At 41.9% G+C, this 23,706-nt stretch overlaps 1 protein-coding gene across 1 annotated transcript in view; it reads right to left on the reverse strand.

Moving 5' to 3' along the window:
- Positions 1-236: 236 nt before the first annotated feature.
- LOC133622130 (arachidonate 12-lipoxygenase, 12R-type-like) overlaps positions 237-23,706 on the reverse strand; it is a 37,583-nt gene continuing 14,113 nt past the window's right edge. Inside the window, exons 6-14 of the mRNA XM_061984679.1 lie at positions 19,428-19,594; positions 19,176-19,319; positions 10,458-10,661; positions 10,294-10,380; positions 10,048-10,217; positions 7,648-7,769; positions 7,319-7,419; positions 7,068-7,238; positions 237-1,362 (exon numbers count right to left, since the gene is read on the reverse strand). Of these exons, the coding sequence (XP_061840663.1) occupies positions 1,183-1,362; positions 7,068-7,238; positions 7,319-7,419; positions 7,648-7,769; positions 10,048-10,217; positions 10,294-10,380; positions 10,458-10,661; positions 19,176-19,319; positions 19,428-19,594 (1,346 nt within the window). The 3' untranslated portion in view covers positions 237-1,182. The remainder of the gene's footprint in view (positions 1,363-7,067; positions 7,239-7,318; positions 7,420-7,647; positions 7,770-10,047; positions 10,218-10,293; positions 10,381-10,457; positions 10,662-19,175; positions 19,320-19,427; positions 19,595-23,706) is intronic.

The raw sequence follows: 23,706 nt of genomic DNA on the forward strand, positions 1-23,706 counted from the left end.
ACACGGAAGTGATCACGTCGGTGCCATGAATAGTTTTTCTGCATTAGCGCTTATAATAACAATATCACTAATATCACAGGCAGTTTTTGAATGGTTATTTATTGGATTTTATGGGCGAATTAGAGGAGCCCCCATTGGTGACCACCATTAAAATACAGTAGCATAGTAGACCCAAGTATTAATAAAAAACAGGACAGGTTTTATTCAACAAGTATGTTTAATATTTTTGGCCATTGAAATATTACACCAAATAATCACTTAACTATATATTCAAACACAATGTTACTGTTCAAACAGTTAAAGAATGACTGATCTATCCCACGAACCTTAAAAACATTTTTTTTGTAAAGAAATCTCTAAGTTACTAATACTAATACATACTAATGATAGAGAGGAAAATAATGTGAATATAACCATTGAAGAGGACATGGAGCTTACTGTGACATAAGAAAGCATGTGGCTTCTCAGTGCAATATGCATACAAAAAGTAACTTTCCCCAAACAAATGCCCCAAACAGAATTACACTTTAGTTAGCTTAAGCCATACCTCTTGCAAGCCACCAGGTGACAGTATATTTCAGCAAACGCTTTTAAAGCAGGGGTGGGCAAATTTTTTGGCTCAGGGGCCACATTGGCTTGTGAAATTTGACAGACAAGGCGGGCGAGCACGTGATGCATTGGAACTAAGAAAAGGCTTCTCAAATATGGGCTATTTTAATCGTATTACATCTATTTTCAACAATATAATTTCATCAAAGAAACATATGGTATTAAAGGGTTAACACTTACATTCTCTTTTCGTGGGAGTGGTGTTGCTTATTAGCAATTTTTATTAGTGCCTCGAAGTCTAGTATCAGTTTTGTTGTGGCACATCTCAAAACAGATCTTTGCTCAATTCTATTTGAATATTTGGCGGGCCGGATTAAAATGACCAACGGGCCAGATGTGGCCCCCGCGGGCCGTAGTTAGCACACCCCTGCTTTAAAGGGTAAGTACTTTTTTATTTGACTCGTTTCTTTTCTTTCTTCCATTTGGAGGTTCTGCTGCAGTACCTGTTTTTAGCATTGCGGTCATAGAAAAGGCAAAGATTATTGCATAATGTAAGCTAAAAACAGAAATAGGCCACTTGTTGTTTTTGAATATATACCATGTAACCTATTCTACAACATTAGTAGAATGGTTTTAGATGGTGATGCTGTTCTCCACACTGTTTGGTATCAGGTAAGTGTAAGGGATTTCGATATCCATGTTCCTCATCTTGAAGTCTGTAGTCAGCACCTCAAGCTCCACTTTGAACTTCTTCTGCAGCTGGCGGGGGGTCTCTTCAGTGAAGTGTTCCTCTGGGTAGTGTCCCAGGGCAACCTAAGGAATAGTTATCAAAAATGCTCCAATTAACGGCTTTATTCAGTTAACAGCAATAGTCCAGTGTTTGCCTTATTTTCTCTACTCTCAGCACATTGCCCTCATTTTTCATATGCAAACGTTGACCAGTATGCCTTATCACTTGTAAAACATTGGTTCTCTTGTGCAATACATTGGTTAATATATGTAAGAGGTCTGAAACAGATTTTTTTAGATTTACAAAATCTTTGTGTGTTAGCCTTGAAAGAACTCTGCACTTTTAGGGGACTTTTGGCCATCATCCACAGTCCTTATGTGGGACAAGACACATGTGTTTGCCTTTTTTCTGTGTCCTAAATAGTGAAAAATGGCTTAGTAAGAAGCGGCTAACAATGCAGGTATATGAGATACGAACTATTCCGCCTATGAAGCGCACTAAAAACATTTTAAATCCTCCAACAACACCGTTTTGTATACATCCCTCCGTTTTCTATAACGTATTATTTACAGTAGTTTGGTCATTCTAAACATTACTAGAGTTTATTTCCTTTCCTTAGCAGAAGGAACTAAGGTTACTTCTGTCAATAACAGCAAAAAGAGCTCTTTCTCTGTTTGCTTCCACCAATGTCTATTCGAAATGGGATGACGACTGATGGGATGTTGTATCTTTCAGCGTGTGTTCACCTTGAGCTGCTAAATTTAGAATATTATTCACTCTTTGGATATATAAAAAAAGCCTTGCTAGCAATTGTTTTATGCTGCATTAAATTTGTTGAGAGCCATATAGTATCAAGTTGGTAGTGTGTCGATTTTCAAAGTTGACCAACTTTTCGGATTGGTGCCACAACCTTCTACTGTACAGGTGAGTTTATAATCAAGCATGAACTTTTACTAACTTAAAGGCAATACAGCAGCAACAGAAGTAGCTAGTAGTGGGCTACTCGCGAGTGGTCAGAGAAGCACCAGAAAAGTAGCTTGTCTGTGTTAGCTCCTACAACAACAACAATGTTGCTGTAACTTACGTAATATACAGGTCACATGAGCGCTCTCGAGGCAGAACAGATTAATCCATTAACTCCATTGTTATCCGCCTATTACAAGTAGTTGTTCACTATTTAACACGAACAGAAAAGAGACGTGCTCTTGTTGTACATAAGTTAAAGATAAAAGTTAAAGTACCAATGATTGTCACACACACTAGGTGTGGCGAAATTATTCTCTGCATTTGACCCATCACCCTTGATCACCCCCTGGGAGGTGAGGGGAGCAGCGGGCAGCAGCGGTGGCCGCGCCCGGGAATCATTTTTGGTGATTTAACCCCCAATTCCAACCCTTGATACTGAGTGCCAAGCAGGGAGGTAATGGGTCCCATTTTTATAGTCTTTGGTATGACTCGGCCGGGGTTTGAACCCACAACCTACCGATCTCAGGGCGGACACTCTAACCACTAGGCCACTGAGTAGGTATTGCCAATGACGGGCAAAGAAAAATGGTTGTGGACTTTTTTTTTAGATCCTTTAGTATTCAACTTTATGATGATATGGTATTATTGTACAATTTATTTGCACCACTTGACTCTATTTTGTACACTTTTGACCAAATAAAACATACAACCACATTATTTACAGTATATAACCATACACTAAAGGTAAAAAGTATTTTATTGTAAACAGCACACTCCAAAACTGTAGTTTTTAATGGTGTCCACTCATAATTTTTTTATGTGTTATGTAGGCGGTGTTGATGGCCGACTGAATGTATAATATGTTAACAAAGGAGTGATCTTAAAAATACAATTGCACTGAAAATATCGAGCAATTTCATTTTTAAAGTTGTTTTCCAAAAGCGCAACAACTGTTGAGCAGTAAAGGTAGCAAAAAATATTTTAGGAAATCCCAAACTGTGTCTTGGTAGTCTTTATTTAACCACAGACACAATGAATGGATTGTAAAACTAACAAAACTAAAAGGATAAAAGCCTTCCATCCATCCATCTTTTTCCGCTTATCCGAGGTCGGGTCGCGGGGGCAGCAGCAGCCTAAGCAGGGAAGGCCAGACTTTCCTCTCCCCAGCAACTTCGTCCAGCTCTTCCCGGGGGATCCCAAGGTGTTCCCAGGCCAGCCGGGAGACATAGTCTACCCAACGTGTGCTGGGTCTTCCCCGAGGCCACCTACCGGTCGGACATGCCCTAAACACCTCCCTAGGGGGGCGTTCGGGTGGCATCCTGACCAAACAGTGACCTGCACAGTGCCACCTCATCTGGTTCCTCTCGAAGTGGAGGAGCAGCGGCTTTACTTTGAGCTCCCCCCGGATGGCAGAGCTTCTCACCCTATCTATAAGGGAGAGCCCCGCCACCCGGCGGAGGATACTAATTTAGGCCGCTTGTACCTCTGATCTTGTCCTTTCGGTCATAACCCAAAGCTCATGACCATAGGTGAGGATGGGAACGTAGATCGACCGGTAAATTGAGAGCTTTGCCTTCCGGCTCAGCTCTTTCTTCACCACAATGGATCGATACAGCATCCGCATTACTGAAGACGCAGCACCGTTCCGCCTGTCGATCTCACAATCCACTCTTCCCTCACTCGTGAACAAGACTCCGAGGTACTTGAACTCCTCCACTTGGGGCAGGGTCTCCTCCGCAACCCGGAGATGGCACTCCACCCTTTTCCGGGCGACAACCATGGACTCGGACTTGGAGGTGCTGAATCTCATCCCAGTTGCTTCACACTCAGCTGCGAACCGATCCAGTGAGAGCTGAAGATCCTGGCCAGATGAAGCCATCAGGACCACATCATCTGCAAAAAGCAGAGACCTAATCCTGCAGCCACCGAACCAGAGCCCTCAACGCCTTGACTGTGCCTAGAAATTCTGTCCATAAAAGTTATGAACAGAATCGGTGACAAAGGGCAGCCTTGGCGGAGTCCAACCCTCACTGGAAACGTGTCCGACTTACTGCCGGCAATGCGGACCAAGCTCTGACACTGATCGTACAGGGAGCGGACCGCCACAATCAGACAGTCTCATACCCCATACTCTATGAGCACTCCCCACAGGACTTCCCGAGGGACACGGTCGAATGCCTTCTCCAAGTCCACAAAGCACATGTAGACTGGTTGGGCAAACTCCCATGCACCCTCAAGGACCCTGCCGAGAGTATAGAGCTGGTCCACAGTTCCACAACCAGGACGAAAACCACACTGTTCCTCCTCAACTATCCGGCGTAGCCTCCAGTACACCTGAATAGACCTTACCGGGAAGGCTGAGGAGTGTGATCCCACGATAGTTGGAACACACCCTCCGGTTCCCCTTCTTAAAGAGAGGAACCACCATTCCCGGTCTGCTAATTCAGAGGTCCCGCCCCCGATGTCCACGCGATGTGTGGACATCACCATTGTGCCAAATATGTGCCATTTGCTTCCCCAGAAAATAAAATGTATAAATGCACGATCAAATGACTTGTAAAATATATGTTTTAATCAAACAAAGTGTCCTGGGCTTTGATCTGATTGTGTATTTAATGAATACAAATTATTATATTGGAAGGTGAAGTCTAGTTTTTGGAAGCAGGTACAGGCATCAAATGATATATACTATTTATTTCAGTGTTCATGCGAGTTTAAATTCATCCTATTTTAAATCCTTAAGAAATGTGTGTTGTTGATTTTTACATATTTATGTTCTTCTTTATCCCAAATATACTTCAATTTTTTATTTCCTTAAAAAAGTAAAGTAAAAAGTTACACTTTAATTATGTCCATGGGTTTTCAATCAGTCCTGTTCCTTACTAAACAGCTGTTAAACTTAAGGCCCAGTGGGCCGAATCTGGCCCGTCACGTCAATTTGTGTGGCCTGTGAAAGCTTGGAATTTATCTACATAATAAAGCACTTTATCAATCTTAATAAATGAACTATTTTTTTAATTCTGACAGAAAAATGGCATGTCTTTTAATATGTATTTGTATTTCATATTATCTAATCATGTCGTACCACATATTAACATATATTCCTAAAATGTGTTTGTTCAAATGAAAAAGAAAGATTTAATAAATGCTTATTAAATGCACAAACAATTGTGTTAAATTGCATGTAGTGATATCATGAGGCAATTAAACAATGTATTTTTTTTAGGGCTGTCAAACGATTAAAATATTTAATCGCGATTATTGTAGTTTGTTCATTGTTAACTCAAAATTAATCACAAGTAGATATACATTTTTATGATTAATAAGTGTACTCTTGACAGATAATTTTCAAGTTTTTAATACTATAACTAGACAATTAGTTTGCTTCAGTGAAATATTTTTCAAATGTTATACTTTTTTAGATAGCTCAACACACTTAAAAAAATACCTGCAGTGCGTTGGTGTCTTGCCAAATTTTGTAAAAATACAGAATTTGTATTCCTGCTGTAGAAGCACTTGCATTCAGAAGAGTGGAGCAACACCATGTTTAGATACCAGTTTCACACATTAATAACATACATTTGAGGATTGTTACGCTCATGGTTTGATTGTCAAAGATGTTTGGTAATGTCATCTGTGATATTTTTACTTAAATAAATGCTTCTGATATCCTGTACATTACATGTTGTACAAGTTAATAGTATTCATATTTATGCATGACAATGTTTTAACCTTCTCTATTAATTATTAAATTTTAATATTTAACCTGCTAAAGATGCTGTAATGGCGGACTATCAATTAGAACAGGTAATAAAAAAAAAAAAACACTTCATTTCAATCTGGTAGATATATATATCAGATTATATTACAAAACATCTTTGACAAAGCATGATCGTAACGTAAGACAATTTTTCATTTTGTTATGGAAGTTAGACCGGACATGACTCATAGCGCTATTATTTTAAAGCCAGAAGTGTGTGATTGGTATATGAGAAGAGATGTCTTGACATGTTTTGACAATGTCAAAGTCTCTAAAGAAATGACTCGAGACTTTCTCTCTACTGTGTTTTTTTCCACTTAGCTTGGTTTCCGTCCTATTAAAGCAGTTAGTGTCACAATCTAAATTTTATGTTATCAATGCACTCAACCGTAATCCAAACACCTCTCTGCTAGCGGCAAAGCCCGCCAACAGGCTGTTGCTGCAGTGATGTCGTCTACCGGTGATCAAAGATAAAATAGTCTTGTCTTGTCCGGAGAACAACTTGCCATGGCTTTTAATGTACCCTTTTCATTGTGCATTTCTGCTCGCTATTTTCGAGATTGTATCTCAACAGCAACTGAACATGATTACATTTCCCCATGCCACGGAATGGACCGAGGGTCAAAAATCGCGCCTTTATAGTAACTTCTTTATAGTAACGCGTTACTATCGCGTTAACTTTGACAGCCCTAATATTCATATCATTTCAGTTACAAGCTACCTTCTAAGGACAGCCAATAAGATTGAGTTTGAAACCCCTGCTACATTACTGCTCTGAAAAATGTGGAATTTTCCGCAAGTCTCATTGTCAACAGGAAGTTGCATCACTCAGATCCTCTGCAGGCCAAAAGTCATTTCACATATGTATTTACTCAATGATATTTAAACTATCTCAGAGGAGGGGGTTAACATCTTAGCAAATATACTTATTTATTTTTTTATTATTATCTTAATTGTTGAATGACTGTATTGTGCTCAGTGCCAATATACTATTAGCCTAACTGTATATAACTTGTATTTCTCCTCCTTTTGTATTTTATCTAGAAGTTTTGGTCTACTTACAAAGTCTAACTGTGGCCTGCTGAGCAGCCAAACTGTATTCTTGCTCTCAGCAGTGACACAGACAGGAGGTAATGTTGCCAAAATTGTGGCCTCCGTTGTTGTCCCCTTTTCCGTCGGGGGAGGACACTGCATAGTCGGGGGGAAGTTGGGCATCCAGCCGGCGTAGTCAAACTGCAAATAGTGTTTTTTTGTTGTTGTTGTTGGTTTGTTTGTTTAAAGCTTGTACAATACACAACAGAAGGAGGACTCACTATTCCGTTGTTTACAGCCGCATGCTGGCAGGAACAAGTGAACATCACCATTGTGACGAACTTAACCATCTCAGTCACAGTGGTGAAACTCTGAGGGAATCCTGCCAAGGACCGAAACAAGATGGATTCATTTTTGCTGGTTCGTAGTTCACAAAAGTGAGTACATTCTATTTATATTCCAGTATGTCATATCAAGGGACAACACTATAGAAAGGACCTCTTGGAGATACTTTAGAGTTGTCAGTGTACAGTGTGTAAAGCAGTGAAGATTTACTGAAAACAACTCAAAATTATCGCCCGAACAACAGAGCAAAATGTAAAAGGAGCACCTCCTTCTGTATTCGAAAGGAAGCCATTTTTAAAAATGTCCCCGATATAGGTCTGCAGTTCTGAGTCTCCCAGGACGTCATCGTCACTTTTGTAGTAGTACTCGAGCACTCCTTGAACAAACCTGTGAAGAAAAACATATAATTATTAGTGATGAATTTTTTGGCACCGGTTCCTAATTGGGTCTGTCCAGGAGGACCGTTAACATTCTGGACAAATGATACAGCTATCTGTATTTCTTTATCCAGCTAACCTTCGTAATTATGACACGCTGTCACATTTACTTCAAGTGCCGCTGAAAGACACGGGTAGGATCTGATCATCAGCTTAGAATTATCACAAATAAGGAAGCAACACCACACAAAAGTGTTAACACAACAATATTTCCTATCCAAAAGTCCTTCGCACGCCAATAAGAGTTAATGTCAGTTTGAAGTGAACATGCTTTACTCACGAGTCACAACTGCTGCTAGCGCGCCTTATCAATTGTTGTTTTAACGAGACAGTAATCCATTGGCCAATATTAATCCACTAAAAAAGTGAAGAATTTAAGATAAATAATAACCCACAAAGTTGCTCTCAGGCAAGATAGCGTCCGCTGACGTCACTCCATTGCGCCACATTTGCGTGGCATCAAAACACACCTTGATTAAATACACACTCACCAAACATGCTAACTGATTGTGTAGTTTATATTATATACTTCATATGCTATATCATATAACAGGTCTATTCTCTGCACATGAATGTCATACATAAATATTATTTCAAGCTGATTGTAATTGTGATTAATAGACACAGTGATGGATCTGAGTGGTCCTTACAAGATGATGACCTAACAAATTAATTAAAACCTTGCTCTGCAAACTTAAATGCCTTTTGTAAGACTTAAAAAGCAGGTGTAAATAAAAGACTTCCCTGCTGTGAGATGTTATATTGTGCCAATAAAACATTAATTGTTTTTACATCTTTATTTACATCTAAGCCGGATACTCCGGCTTCCTCCCACCTCCAAAGACATGCACCTGGGGATAGGTTGATTGGCGACACTAAATTGGCCCTAGTGTGTGAATGTGAGTGTGGATGTTGTCTGTCTAGCCCTAATGCAGCTGGAATAGGCCCGAGCCACCCCCGCGACCCTGAGAGGGGCAAGCTGTAGAAAATGGATGGATGGACATATAGCAATGATGATAAGGAAAATCGATATTTGTATCGGTATTGATAAAATCATTTAATCATAATCATTACCCAGCCTTTTTTGTTTAACAACTCATTCTTTTCCCTGTTTTCTAGAAAATATTGCTTATTTTCAAATTTACAGGCTGACAGGTATGCTCTACTTTATGGACCTGGAAAACAACATATTTCCATATACTGTAACTTCAAAGCCGTTCGGATTATGACATTTATTCTTCCTAATATTTTTGTGGTCGACCAGTAGAGTCCCAAAGATCGTGACGGCTTGGCGACCACTGCTCTAAAGTAACAGTACTCTTACATGAGTACCGTTGCATATTTTTGCTACTCCACTCACCTTTGGGCTACAAAAGACCCAGGGAACTGATTGTATTTCAATATAACAGAAATTAATCATTCTATTTTTCACAAGGTACTTCAGTTTTACACTTGAAACACTGCTGCTTTAAAGGGTCCTATTATGCAAAAAAAAATCTTACAAATGTGTACCTGTTTTTGTGTATTTGAGATCTTTGTAAGTCCTTAAAATATAAATCAAACTATGAAGGCATGGCAGAGAGATTTATGAAATAATATTGCCTTGCTTGATACATGAGTTTGGAATTCGAGGCTTTAGCTACTTCATATGCCTTAGCGACATCAGGTTATATCTCCATATATGGTGCAGGGTTGCCCAAAGAGCTTTGCACGAGTCCGCCATTGTAGTCACTAAGGTCCTTCTTTTTCTCTATTCTCTTGTTGTGGGGCAGACTGGCTTGTACGTGCACATGCATCCCTTGCTGTTGCCATTACAAAGTAACGTATACTCTAGTTAGAACTTATGTGTTAGTAAACTCAACGTGGAAGTGCAAAAACACACAACATGGTTGACGGGGATGAAGACACAGTTGAAGTGGAGTCATCTTAGTGAGTAAATAAATGGCGTAGCCTGAAGAGACGATCAAAAAGCAGTGTAAAGATGGTCTGTAAAACAAAATCTATGCACAATTTTAACCAAATGCCCACCATTACATTATATGTAGACCACAAAGAAGGGTTTTAAATGTAGAATAAAAAAATCATAATATGACCCTTTTAAAGCAGTACAGTTAACTGTAGGTTGGACACAATTCTTTTGGACTTAAATTTTTTTGCCGACTTGAACAAACACATAGAGGTTAGCACAAAGTATTACGTACAGTATAAAACAATTGGCAATGACATACTTGTACATGGTGTACCAGATCTTGAGCCCGTCATCCTTGTAGTAGTAGTTGAGGACGTCATGCATGTCGCGCTCATTGATGTCATCTGGGATACAAAGGGAAGTGTAGGTGATGTCGGACATCGATCTCCCCATGAACTGGGTTGTAGCCTTTCCCCCAGAACCTGCATTCTGAGACAAAGTCCAATACGTGAGTGGAAACCATAAAGAATCTTTATGATCGTCAAAGCTACTTTTTTGTTTTTACCAAGGTAACGAGTCCCGTGGGGCCAATCAGCCCTCCTCGACCCATTGTGTTGATCTGCAGGGTGTAGCGAGTGTGGGGTATGAGGAGCTAAAGGGCAAGGATGGAGGGAAAGAAGCATGAAAAAGTACTCAAAGACAAAACACCACACTGGCAAAGCTCCTTACCTTGTAGAGGGGATGCACCATAGGTAGGTTGCGCTGCAACGACACTGCAAAGGCCTCGGCCAGCAAGTGCGTGCGCAGCAAGTGTGTGTTGAGCTGCTGCTCTGTGAAGTCAGCGTTTCTCACAAATATTTTTGCTGTCAGCCAATCATGGGTGGAGTCAGTCGGGAGGAAGATGGGATTGTTTTCACCTGGGGTCTGCTTCAGCTGCAAAAGGCATGATCCAATTAGTGATCCACATTCTGACTCAAAAGGATGGGAAGTTTTAAACTCCTGTTTTTGTGACCGTGAGCAGAATAATGCGGTCCAGTGGAGTTGGGCCAGGGCACGGATCAAACATGCTGTGTGTCTTCCGACTAGGGGTGGGCCTATCGATCTAAATGTTGACAGTATTGATAACAAGGTAGGAATTGATATCGGATATATACTAGTGTGATAAGATTGATACTTTTGTGCCTGTTTTTATTCTATACGTCCGACAAACACATTTTCAGAGTTTACGCAATTTTCCAGAGTTTATGCAACCTTCTAGTTTGTCAGTGCAAACAGCCCACCTCACTCAGGCAAGCTTTGCCCCTTCCTTCCCTGCTCTACTGACTACTAATGTTATTTACCACAAACATCAGCATGTATAGGAAGTTGTTTTACTGGTTTTGTTTACATTTAAGGGTTTACGTTTTTGTTATATTGTTGCTTTTTGTTATTTTTCACAGACATTTGGGTGTTTTAGTAACATAATAAGGGAATACGATTCCTGTATGACATTTCGACAATAAAATAGCTTTTTTGTCCAAATATCTTGGTCTGTTTTAAATCCCTTTAAATGATGCAAGTGAGTAACAACCTGTGATTCAATATTATTAATACAAATTCAAAAGTGTGATTACAAATCTGATTAATAAGATTAATCAGTTGACAGCACTAATTGATATACTATTTACTGCTGTCAAAGAATTACATTTTTAAATCAGATTAATCACACATGTGATTTTTGATTAATCCCGATCAATACCAATAAATTACTTGCGTGCATAATTTTAATTATCTGAAAAAGGATCCCAATACTTTGGTACAAATCATCTTTCTGTGGGAATGTCTTACAGGAACCATTTTAAATGTTTTTACTTGATTGTACATCATTTATGTGCTCAAAACTCGCCAACAGTATTATCTAAAGTCCAGTCAAGGTTTATTATTTTAAAGTGAAATTCGCCAGAAAGCACACCAGTCAGTCTCTTCACTCACCTTTGCACCGACATATGCATTGCTTATGTCATTACTTTTTAAGTAACCATTTGCACACAAAATAAGTTGCATGTTTTTATCTGTGTTTATACGTTACATTGTTACATTACATTCATTCATTAATGTCATGAGTTACCTAACCCGGGGACGGCGTGGCGAAGTTGGTAGAGTGGCCGTGCCAGCAATCGGAGGGTTGCCGGTTACTGGGGTTCAATCCCCACCTTCTACCATCCTAGTCACGTCCGCTGTGTCCTTGGGCAAGACATTTCACCCTTTGCTCCTGATGGCTGCTGGTTAGCGCCTTGCATGGTAGCTCCCGCCATCAGTGTGTGAATGTGTGTGTGAATGGGTGAATGTGGAAATACTGTCAAAGCGCTTTGAGTACCTTGAAGTATAACCCATTTATTTATTTATTTATGAGTTAATGCGTTAAAGTCAACAGCCCTAATATTGATAAATTATTTAAGATTGTTGTATTTACTTAAAACATGTTATTTATTTGCGTAATATAATTTCCCTGTGTTCTCATAATCACAATCAACTAACTAGAGGCACAGTTACTAAATTATTCAAAAGATCATGATATTTCAAGTCATAAGTACCCCTAATTTACAGCAAACTAGTTGATAAAAAAACTGACAATTGCTTGAAAAACACCTTTAAAAGTCCCATATTGTAGTATTTTTAAAATATTTTAAGTAAGTATATGAGCTCTCACTGTGGTGTGTTCTTTTCTGCTCTGCTGCTGCCTGTCTGCTTTCTGTTGCAGTCCCTGTTTTTAGAGTTCTGGGGCGAAGCCACTCACACATATCTACATTCATTTGGCAATCAGATCTTCTTAAGCCTACCTGCCAGTCCACGGATTGGCAGTTAACTGTTTGATGCTTCACATATTGCTAAAGATCTCTTCCACTCGCGAAGCCTGTCTCTGTGTACGTCTATCTGTTTGGCTTTTCCGACAGTTAACTTTTTCCAGTGGCTTTGTCCTTGTATGTTCTGTATGTTTGAACTACTCCTTCTGAGTGCGCTTTTTGTTACAAAAAAACATAGTTTTACTTTTGAAACCTGTCCGTCTCTGCTTTGGGATCCCACATCTGGCTCAGCCATCGTAACACTCACAATAGTGTATTAGAAGTGTGTTGTCCAAAATCTAGTCTTGATATCAGAATTTAGTTTAAAAGTTCTTGGGAAATCACCTGTGAGTCTTTAACTTTAAGGCTAATGAACTTTGTGTCTTCAAGAAGCAGTATTGTGCACTTTTTACATACAAACTCTATCTCTGAACTTGTCCAGTTTTTTCACATACAACAAAGAAACTGTGGAGTAGGACTAGAAGAAATGGATGTTAGCAACACTAGCATTGCTTGTATTCCGACACGTGACTTCTTCCTGGAAGTGAAAACCAGTCGTGGTCAACCAACTGAAGATGGCTGTTGTACAGCTAGCAGCGCACATACAATCTGAGTACAAAAGAGGCTTAAATCTTCCTCCAAAAAGCAGATACGAGCAAAAATCAAACTATGCAATAGAATAGATCCCTATACTTTATGACTGGGTCAAGTCTCTCCCGGATAAATATGCATAGTTTTTGCTCGGGTAGGCTTGCATTTCATGATTTAACTTTGCGTCTACTGATGTTTGTTTCACACGCCGATTACGAGTAGCGTGTTTTCCTCATCTTAATCAAAATACAACTATAGATGCCAACATTGTGTATGTGCTGAAAGCTTCATTTATGATTGATACCTTTGGTGAAACCTTAACTCATTTAGGTTTTGCTCACATTTGCTTTCTTTTTTTAGACTCGCTGAGTTGGTGCTTTTGGAAACACTCGTAGCAAACATATGTGTGAGAAACACTAATAATAGGACTTCCGGTTGGCGACAAGATGGAGTAGTCACACTTTTTCACGCTCCCGCAAATTTAACTCCTACTATTCTGTATAGCTCGACTGAATACAGTAATTGCTACTAACGTTTTAATAGTACTAATAACTTTTCGCGCTGAATTAGAAAATGTCTAATAGATCCAAAAAGGAGGAGCAAAAGTAGGAGGACTTGGCGGCAAGTACCATCATGGCTACGCTAACTACAATGCTAGTGGACCACAAAACTTCTCTCTCGTCAGAGTTTAACTCCGCCTTTTCCAAACTCAACAACACGCTAGATTGTATTCAGACCACATTTCTGGAACACCAGTAGCGCCTCTCCTCACTAGAATTGGGATATGCTGGCTATGGACACCAAGCTAACATTCGTAACCGAGGAGAACGTGAGGCTAAAAGCTAAGCTAATAGACTTGGAGAGCAGAAGTCATCGGAACAACATAAGAATTGTCGGCGTACCCGAAAACATTGAAGGTCCAAACCCAACAATGTTCTTCTCTCAACTGCTGGTCGAAGTCTTGGGTCAACACACGTTGTCGTCGACCCCGGAGCTGGACCGTGCCCACCGCTCGCTAACAGTGAGAGGCCGAGAGCTGTTGTAATATGCTTCCACCGATTCCAGACGAGGGAGCTGATGGTGCGGGAAGCTCGGAAACGCAGAGGCAAACTAAAGTACAAGGACTCACCGATACACATCTTCGAAGACTACTGCCCTGAAATACTGGAACAGCGATCCGTGTACTGGGACTTCATGAGGGATCTCTACAATCTGGGCCTCAAACCAGCCCTCCACTACCCGGCTAAGCTAATGGTTTCAACCAAAGATGGAAAGAGACGGCGACTCGCATCTCTCAAAGACGCCCAAGATTTTGTCAAGTCCCACAATCAACACAGCCAAGAGCATGCAAAAGAGTAACCTCAGTCGGTTTGACTTTAATGAAACTTTGTTTGATACGATGTGACTACCCCACAATGTATGGCAGGACGGCGCTAGCTTGGCTAACTGCAGCCATGTCTGGAGGCTACACTGCCGGCACCAACCTTAATAGTCAACGTACGAGCCGGGTAGGAGTTTAAGATGTATATGACTACCCGATGCTGTGTTTGTAATTTTTTTTCTTTCTTACTCTTCCCTTGCCTGCTTTATCACGTTTAACCATGCCAACATAACGCTAACTCCAGGCCTGACCGTGAATATCACATCTGTGTGGTCACCAGTGTTGGGACTAACGCGTTACTGTAACGCCGATAGTTTCGGCGGTAACTAGTAATCTAACGCATTATTTTTTATATTCAGTAACTCAGTTACCGTTACTACATGATGCGTTACTGCATTATTTTACGTTATTTTTATGTAGTATCGGCTAGAAACAGAAGATCTGAGTGTGTTTTATTGGAGCGCTGCCGTGTCGTCCTTCTGAATCTCTTGTGTCACAAGGAAGAGGCGCGCTGTGTGTGCGTCTTGGTGTGGGGAGGGAGGGAGGGGGGGGGGGCGTGTCTGATCATGGCGGAGCTGCAGTCAAGTCCTCTTTTCCCCAGACATGTCCTCTTTTGCAAGCCTTTCAGGGCTGTCCGGGCGGAGTTTCTTAAATGCTTCAAATGTCCGGCATTTTGAGTTAGGGTTGCGTGTATTTTCAATGTACGTCCAGGGTTGAGAAGGGGTTAAAAACAAAACAAATTGTGAAGGTGTGCGTGCAGCAGCATTCGTGAGGGCGGGGCGGAGACAGAGAGAGCGAGAGAGTTATGATAAACGCGCATGCATCACCAGGCTCTGCTTTTTATCGATAGATTTATCAGATTTAATTTTTTATTATCTATAGCAGGGGTGTCAAAAGTGTGCCTCGGAGGCCATTTGCGGCCCACAGCTAATGTTTTAAAGGCCCACGGCACATTCTAAAAATACTATTAAAATAAACAAAAACATAACAAAAGTGAAATAAAAAATCTTAAAGGTGAAATGTAATTTAGAAAAAGTTGCAATGTTGACTATTAAAACAAAGCCGTTTTTTCTTTCTTTCAAACTGTCATTGCTCAAAACATAATATTGAATCAAAATCAATGTTATTATGACTTATTGACCTATCCAAGGTTCCGATTACTTCACATCAAATATTCCAATTTTAAAAATATTTTTGGTGGAAGATTTTGCATATTTTGTGTGTTTGCCATTAAAAACATAGTTTTGTTTGACAAAAAGGGAGGAAAACAAACAAACAAAAAACAACATAAAAAAAACTAAAACATTTTGAAATGAGGGATAGATCTGAAGTTGATGTAGACTCCAGGGATTTAAGCATTAAATATAAAATGTATGTATGCCCTGGCACACCATTATCATCATTTCATGACCGAAGCAAAACACGTTTTACACTTTTATACTGAAATAAATACACCTACAACTTATTAAATAAAAACATAGAAAAAACTACCAGCAGCGGTAAAGTTTAGATCCATGAAGGAAAGAAGAAAGTGAATGAATGTTTATAACTGAATACATTTACATATGTATACAAATTTGTTTTCTTTTTTTATTATTTTTTTTAATGAATTAAGTAACGTTTATGACAACCTTTTTCCAAAACACAATATAGAATATGAGATATAACAGGATAATGCATACGTTTATCATTTTTTTTTCAAAACGCTTACAAAAAAGTGGGGCCCCAAAATTTACTGTGGGCCCCCTTTTTTATGACTTGATGGGTCCCTGGGACCCCATTTTGAAAATTCCTAGTGCCAACACTGCTGTCAACAGAGGAGAAAAAATGTTTTATTTAAATAAATATATTATTTATTAAGCAAGTTCGAGTATCATTGGCAAATTTTCACCTAGTCCCGACCTTGGCGTGCTGCCCGCCTTGGCACGCATATATGTGTCCTCTTTTTGGGATTTCAGAATATGGTCAGCTTAGATATTATCACTACTTTTCTTTTGTCGAGCACAAAGAAAAGAACATTTTAGTTAAATGTAAGTTGTGTCAATTCAAATCTGCTGAAACAGCTACAAAAGCAACATGCTTCGACGAAGCTAGTAAAGAGAGACACACTTCACCTCCTAAGCAACAGCGGCTGGATTTTAACGAGGCACTGCTAGCCAGGACAACATTGATAGAGCCATTGCAGCATATGTGCTAGAAGACATGCAGGCTATTTATACAATGGAGTCACCTGCTTTCAGGCAGCGAATTAGCATGATACCGGCGTCAAACAGCAAATGGCACGAAAACATTTTCCAAGCTCCTGAGCACAGTGGACAGTAAGTACATAAACATGGAAAGCAATCTAAAGAAGACCCTCCAAACTCTGCCTCTGCTCATTATTCAGCACTGAAGGTACACACACTCTGTCAATTCTCTTATATACTCTTTCATTCTAGACTTCTAGATGTTTGATTATCACATTACTCTAAATGTATAGACTATACAGTTCATAAACATAAAGAGGGATCCTAGTGGGTCAAGCCAATCTTTCCTATCTCTAAACTAAAACTGGGGAAATGCGTAGAGTGTTCTGGGCTTCAGACATGATTTTATTTCAGAATTCCTTGAGAGAAAAAACGCCTGATTAGGCTTTGTGTATGTAAAGTTAAAATTAAAGTACTTCCTTGGTTTACAGATATGTTGTTATTATGCTGTTTGTTACTTATGTTGCAGCTATTTAAAATAGTTTTGTCAATTTGTTCTGTCCTGAAATAAATTGGCCCTTTAAAACATATCTTTGTCTTTGTGTGTTGTATGTAGACCACTTTGCTTAGCAGAGTTTAGTGAAGCAAATGCCTGTCAAGTTAATAAGCAGATTGTATTAATCTCCAGTGCAATAACAGTACTGAAATGAAGGCTAAAAGAGCATTAATGGGAGCTTTAAAAAAAAATAAGAAAAAAATAAGTAACTAAATAGTTACTTTTCACAGTAACGCATTACTTTTTGGTGTAAGTAACTGAGTTAGTAACTGAGTTACTTTTGAGTAACTAGTAACTAGTTACTGGTTTTCAGTAACTAACCCAACACTGGTGGTCACTCATTGGATCCACTTTCATTCACTCTTTGTTTAACATTTCAGATAATATGTTATGCTGACATTCTAGAGCAGGGGTCTCAAACACGCGGCCCGCGGGCCAATTGCAGCCCGCGAGACGTTTTTTTGCGGCCCCCACCTTAATATGAAAGTTTAATGTTAGTGCGGCCCGCGAGTCTTAAATGAATGGCGCTTGACAGCGTTGTGTGCGGAGCTGAAGGAATCTACCAATCACGGTGTGGTAAAAGGTCCTCAACAATATCGGGGGCGTGCCGTGATGGCACTGTCTTTAATGTCCTCTAGAAACTGTCACCGCATCCTCTTTTTCTCCATACTAACAGCGTGCCGGCCCAGACATATGTTGTATGAGGCTTCTGCAGACACACGCAAGTTACTGCAAGACATACTTGAGGAACAGCCATACATGTCACACTTAGGGTGTTTATATTTTATTGTATTTATTTTTTAACACTGTTACAAATATGCGCCACACTGTGAACCCACACCAAACTAGAATGACAACACATTTCGGGAGAACATCTGCACCATAACACAACATAAACACAACAGAACAAATACCCAGAATCCTTTGCAGCCCTAACTCTTCCTGGCTACAAAAACCCCCCCGCTACCCCCAACCCCGCCCACCTCAACCCCCCCCCCCCCCCCCCATCTCCCGAATTCGGAGGTCTCAAGGTTGGTAAGTATGCATTGACGTCACTTGCGTGATGCAAGCAGAGAAACATTTTGCCGCTTTTCCACGACACCTGCACACGCACTTCCTCCCTCCCTCCCTGCCTCCCTCGCTCGCCCGCCTGCTCGCTCCCGCCCCCGTTGTAAACAGTCCGGGCGGGGAAGAGGAGCGGTCCGGTAGCTTCCAAAGCACTCCGCCGAAGAACCAAGCGACAATACAAAACTGTGGTGCACTGGACCCCAGCGCTGATACTCCAACAGAGAGTTGTTGTTGTTGTGTAACACGTTAGTGGTGATGTTAGCCCGTTCGGGGCTAATTGTGCTACCGTAACTGTAAACTCCACGGCGAGCCCTGTGTTCGATGTAAATATTAACGGAATACAATGATTTGCAAATCATTTTCAGCCCATATTCAGTTGAATATGCTACAAAGACAACATATTTGATGTTCAAACTGATAAACATCTTTTTTTTTGCAAACAATCATTAACTTTAGAATTTGATGCCAGCAACACGTGACAAAGAAGTTGGGAAAGGTGGCAATAGATATCACGCTAGGTTAAGCTATTCGCTGAAGAAAAGTGACAGTTGCCACGTTTGTATCTGACTGACGAATATTAGACAGAGCTTCAGCCTTTAGGATGTGTAGCAAAGCCTACATTTATATTTTTTGGGGCGTTGTGTTTAAACATAGGATGATGAGAGGCAGTATTATTGCCATGAGGGATGAATACTATTCTTTTGTCCGCCTTCAAGCTTTAAAGTAAAATAAATGGCAACCCCAAAATTCAGGAGCAACAGGTAAAATGGGAACATCAGGGAAAAGCAGTAAAATGTATAACCATTTTTTTTTATTTTTAACACTGCCCTATACTAATGTTACCTGAATGGCGATAGGCATCAGCTTCTCATCTGGTCTCTTGTGAAACAGAACCAGGGGCGCCGTTAAGTACTGCTGCTTTCCAAAAACTGTGTTTGCTGGCAATCCGTCCAGGTTCTTGTAGTCACACAGGTAAATGTTCCCTTGCTGTTTGAGGGGAAACAAATCTGGATGTCTATCTTGTTGAGTTGAATTAAAAAATAGTTGGATCATGACTTCAAGTTAATGCGGAAGAAATGTGAAACGAGCTAGTACCTCCAACTCATTAGACAGGTTTAACCCCTCAGGAAAGGAGACCATGTCATCGGTCACGGGGAAGTTTGGCGGCAGAGTTTTGCAACGTCGAATCAGGATGGGATTGAGGCCGTTTAGATATTGGTATCCAAAGAAATCATCTTCCTTCCAGTGTTGCCAGACGTAATCTGAGAAAAGAGCAGACTTTTTACTTGTTGTCAGTCAATCATTGTCAGACTTTGCTGGATTTATCGCATAGCTAATTGACACAACCATTACAAGTTGTATGTAAATGTTGACAAAATGGTGAGCAGAGGTGGGTGTCGGACCTAAAAATTTCACTCAAGTAAGAATACCGTTACTTTCAAACAGTGGTCAGGAACCTGTTTGGCTGAGAGAGCCATGAAACCCAAATATTTTTAAATGTATTTTTATGAGAGCCATATGATATATTTTTTAAGAAAATGAAGAAGCTCTTTATTGTCATTGCACAAATACAACATTTTAATTTAACAGGGAATACAACTATATGTGTATTTTGAAGAGAAAACTTTTTGGAGTATAATAAGTCTAAATGTATTCTTCATAATAATGTTTTTATACTCAAGCGAACCAAAAATATTTTAAATATTTCTTACCTTTAATGCGACATGTGCCGAACCCCCTGCCATACGTAGGGGGTTCACAGCCCGTCAGCATGCTGTAAGGTGGCAGCCCCACCAGCTGACTAGCCATCGCAGGGCCAACTACCCAGCATGGTGAAAACTAAACAGTTACGAATCCAACCAGAGCAACTAGATTTAACCGGACGGACTACCCTGGCAACAGACCCCTGCATGCCCCCGAACTACGACATTTGGATCTCTGTTACAAAACCCGCATTGCCTGCTGGAATGTCCAAACACTCTTACGCCCTGGCTATGCAACACTTCTCTCCCGTGAACTCTCCAACTACAACATTACCCTCGCTGGCCTTTGCGAGTCACGCTGGCGTGGAACTGGAGAGACCACCGCCGGCGACCACCTCTTTCTCTGGAGTGGCCCAAATGATGGTAGAGGCCTCTACGGCGTAGCCCTAGCCATCCCGCTATACCGGAGGAAGTCAATCATCAGCTGGAAACCAGTCAGTGATAGACTGCTCTCTGCCCGTCTATTACACCAACATGGGAAGATGACAGTTATTGTCGCCTATAGCCCAACTGATGTCACCCCAGACCAGGCAAAGGACACCTTCCACGACCAGCTACATGACGCCATCCTGGCAGCCCCCCCTCATGACATTGTCATCGTCCTCACAGATGCCAATGCTACAATCTCCACCCAGGACCTCACCCTCGCGGCAGTAACAGGTCCCGTCTTTATCGACAGCACCACCAATGATAACGGCCAACGATTGCTTAATCTGTGCAGAGCCACCAACCTCTGCATCGCCGACACTTGGTTTCCCCGGAAGCGGATCCATCATTGGACCTGGTACAGCCCGGATGGAAAAACAAAGAAAGCCATCGACCACATCCTCATATCCCGCCGCTGGAAAACATCCATCACCAACTGCCGTGTCTTCAGAGGTGCACAGCTTGGTAACACCGACCACCGCCTGCTGATAGCCGACATGCGGCTGAAGCTCAAGGCAGGGGCATCAACTAATGCCTCCCCCAGGCTAGACTCCTCACGACTGCAAGACCCGGCCATCATGGAGAGTACAGGTGTTCCATTGCAAACCGATTCAATGCGCTCTCCAGTGGGATTGATAAAGAATGGCCCCATTTTAAAAACGAAGTCATTGAGGCTTCCAAAGAATCAATCGGGCGGACGAGACCTGCCACCAAGAAGCCCTGGATATCACAAGACACACTAGATATCGTGAATAACAGACGAGCAGCCCGTCTGCGGGGAGACCTGGACCTGTATCGACGCCTCAACAGCCCACGCAATCTGTCTATTCGACGTGACAGGGAGAACTTCTGGAGCAACCAGGCGACAGCCATGGAGACGGCTTCCCAAAACAACAACCTGCGGCAGCTTTTCAACCTGCTCCGCAAAGGGAAAGCGGGCCCCCGCCAGCGCTGCTTCCTAGTCAAGGATCAGGCTGGCAACATCCTCTCCACTGAAGCGGATTGCATCAGCCGCTGGAAGGAGCATTTCAGCGAGCTCCTCAACCATCCCCCTGCCCCGGAAGACCCCACCCCTACCACCCACACCACCACAATCCCGGACTGCTCCACCGCCCCTGTCTCTCCAGCTGAAGTCAGAGCAGCCCTAACGAAACTCAAGAATGGAAAAGCCCCTGGCTTATGTACCATCACAGCAGAGATGCTGAAGGCCGGAGGAGACAACATCATCCTCTGGCTCACACAGATCATCAACCATGTGTGGGTCTCTGAGTCGCTGCCTGATGACTGGAGGCGGGGCATTATACTACCATTTTGGAAGCATAAGGGAGACCAGCTGACCTGCAGCAACCATAGAGGGATCACACTCCTCTCCATCCCCGGTAAACTCTTTACCCGCATATTACTCACCCGAGCTCTACCTGCAACCAGAAGCAGACGCCGCCAAGAACAGGCCGGCTTCATGCCCAATCGTTCCACCACGGATCACATCTCTGCCATCCGGCTCTTAATAGAAAAGGCCCGGGAGTTCAGAAAGGACCGGCACCTCTACATTGCCTTCATTGACCTTAAGGCTGCCTTCGACACTGTGGACCACGGGTCCCTCTGGAACATCCTGAAGTCCCTCGGAGTCCCAACTAAAATCACCACACTCTTTCAACAGTTGTATCAGGGTGCAGAAAGCTGTGTGCGTGTGAACTGTAAAGACTCTGAGTGGTTCCCCATCAACAGCGGGGTCAGGCAAGGCTGTGTTGCCGCACCAGAACTATTTAACTGTGTCATCGACCACCTGATGTCCAGAGTCTGTGTGCGAGTCCCCGGGGTGTCACTTGGAAACTACACCCTAAAGGACCTCGAATACGCCGATGACACCACCTTGTTCAGTGAGACCGCTGACCAGCTCAGGGAGGCCCTCAGTGTGTTTGATGAGGAGACCAAACAGCTTGGCCTGAAAATCAGCTGGTCCAAAACCGAACTCATGCATATCGGCGATGGACCAGACCCACCACCCTTCTTATTTGAGGATACCCCTGTCCACTTTGTCCCTACCATCAGATACCTCGGCTCGACAGTCACCAACACCGGCGACCTCAAACGAGAGGTGGACCGCCGTCGCGCCCTTGCAGCCTCCGTCATGCAGTCCCTGTGGAGACCGTTGTGGCGACACCGGCACATATCTCGGGACACCAAGTTGAGGGTCTACAATTCCTCTGTTATCTCTGTCCTTCTGTACAGCTCGGAAACATGGCCGCTGAATAACATCCTAGCGGCCAGGCTAGATGGCTTTGATTCCAGAGCCCTCAGGAGGATAGAAGGCATCACGTGGAGCCAGCATGTCACCAACAAGACCCTAAGAGAGCTAACCCAACAGCTCCCAGCCTCTCGCCTCGCAGCAATGCGGCGAGTGCGCTGGTATGGCCATGTCATCCGCCTGCCGGGGGAACACCCCACGCGCAAAATCCTGGACTTCAACCCGCAGCGAGCTGGCTGGAGACGCCCTAGAGGCGCCCCCAGGACTCGCTGGCTGGATGTATTAGCCCAGGACCTTAAGGCCTGCAATGTGACTATGGCACAAGCTCAACACCTTGCCCACAACAGACCCAGATGGAGAGACCTGGTTGCTATGGTCGGCTCTACGCGCCCTGAAGTGCAAGAGGACTAAGTAAGTAAGTAAGTAAGTGTCGAAGTGACCCTTCACATTGGCTTGTTTTATTGAAGTAATGCTATCATTTAATATTAGAAACACTGCAGGACCTGCTCTCTCCACAAAGACAAAATCCTCTTTCCGTTCGTCCTGAAATGTATGACACTCTACAAACTATCAAGCTGAACATTTGGTTTAAAGGCAAGGCGTATACTTCTTGAACTCACAAGTGTAGCTGCGATTGGCTTTTACCTGTCAACATTGGCCTGTCATAATATGGGAAAATGGGTACAAATTTTGGATTTTTATTTCAATCACCAATCATCGTAGAATCAATTAAGAAAAAAAATGCTACATGTGCTATGCTGAATTTGAACTCTGTCTTTTATAAGATTAGTTTTAACAACAATTCAATACATATCATAATTTGTTGTTGCCGATGCAATTCAGGGACAATATTTGTTTGTTTAGAGCAATAACATTCTAAACGATTCACTGGGTTGAAATCGAATCAGTACATGTTTAACCATGAATTCAACCAGTT

The sequence above is a fragment of the Nerophis lumbriciformis genome, linkage group LG25, assembly GCF_033978685.3.
Source record: "Nerophis lumbriciformis linkage group LG25, RoL_Nlum_v2.1, whole genome shotgun sequence".
NCBI classification, from domain to species: Eukaryota; Metazoa; Chordata; class Actinopteri; order Syngnathiformes; family Syngnathidae; genus Nerophis; species Nerophis lumbriciformis.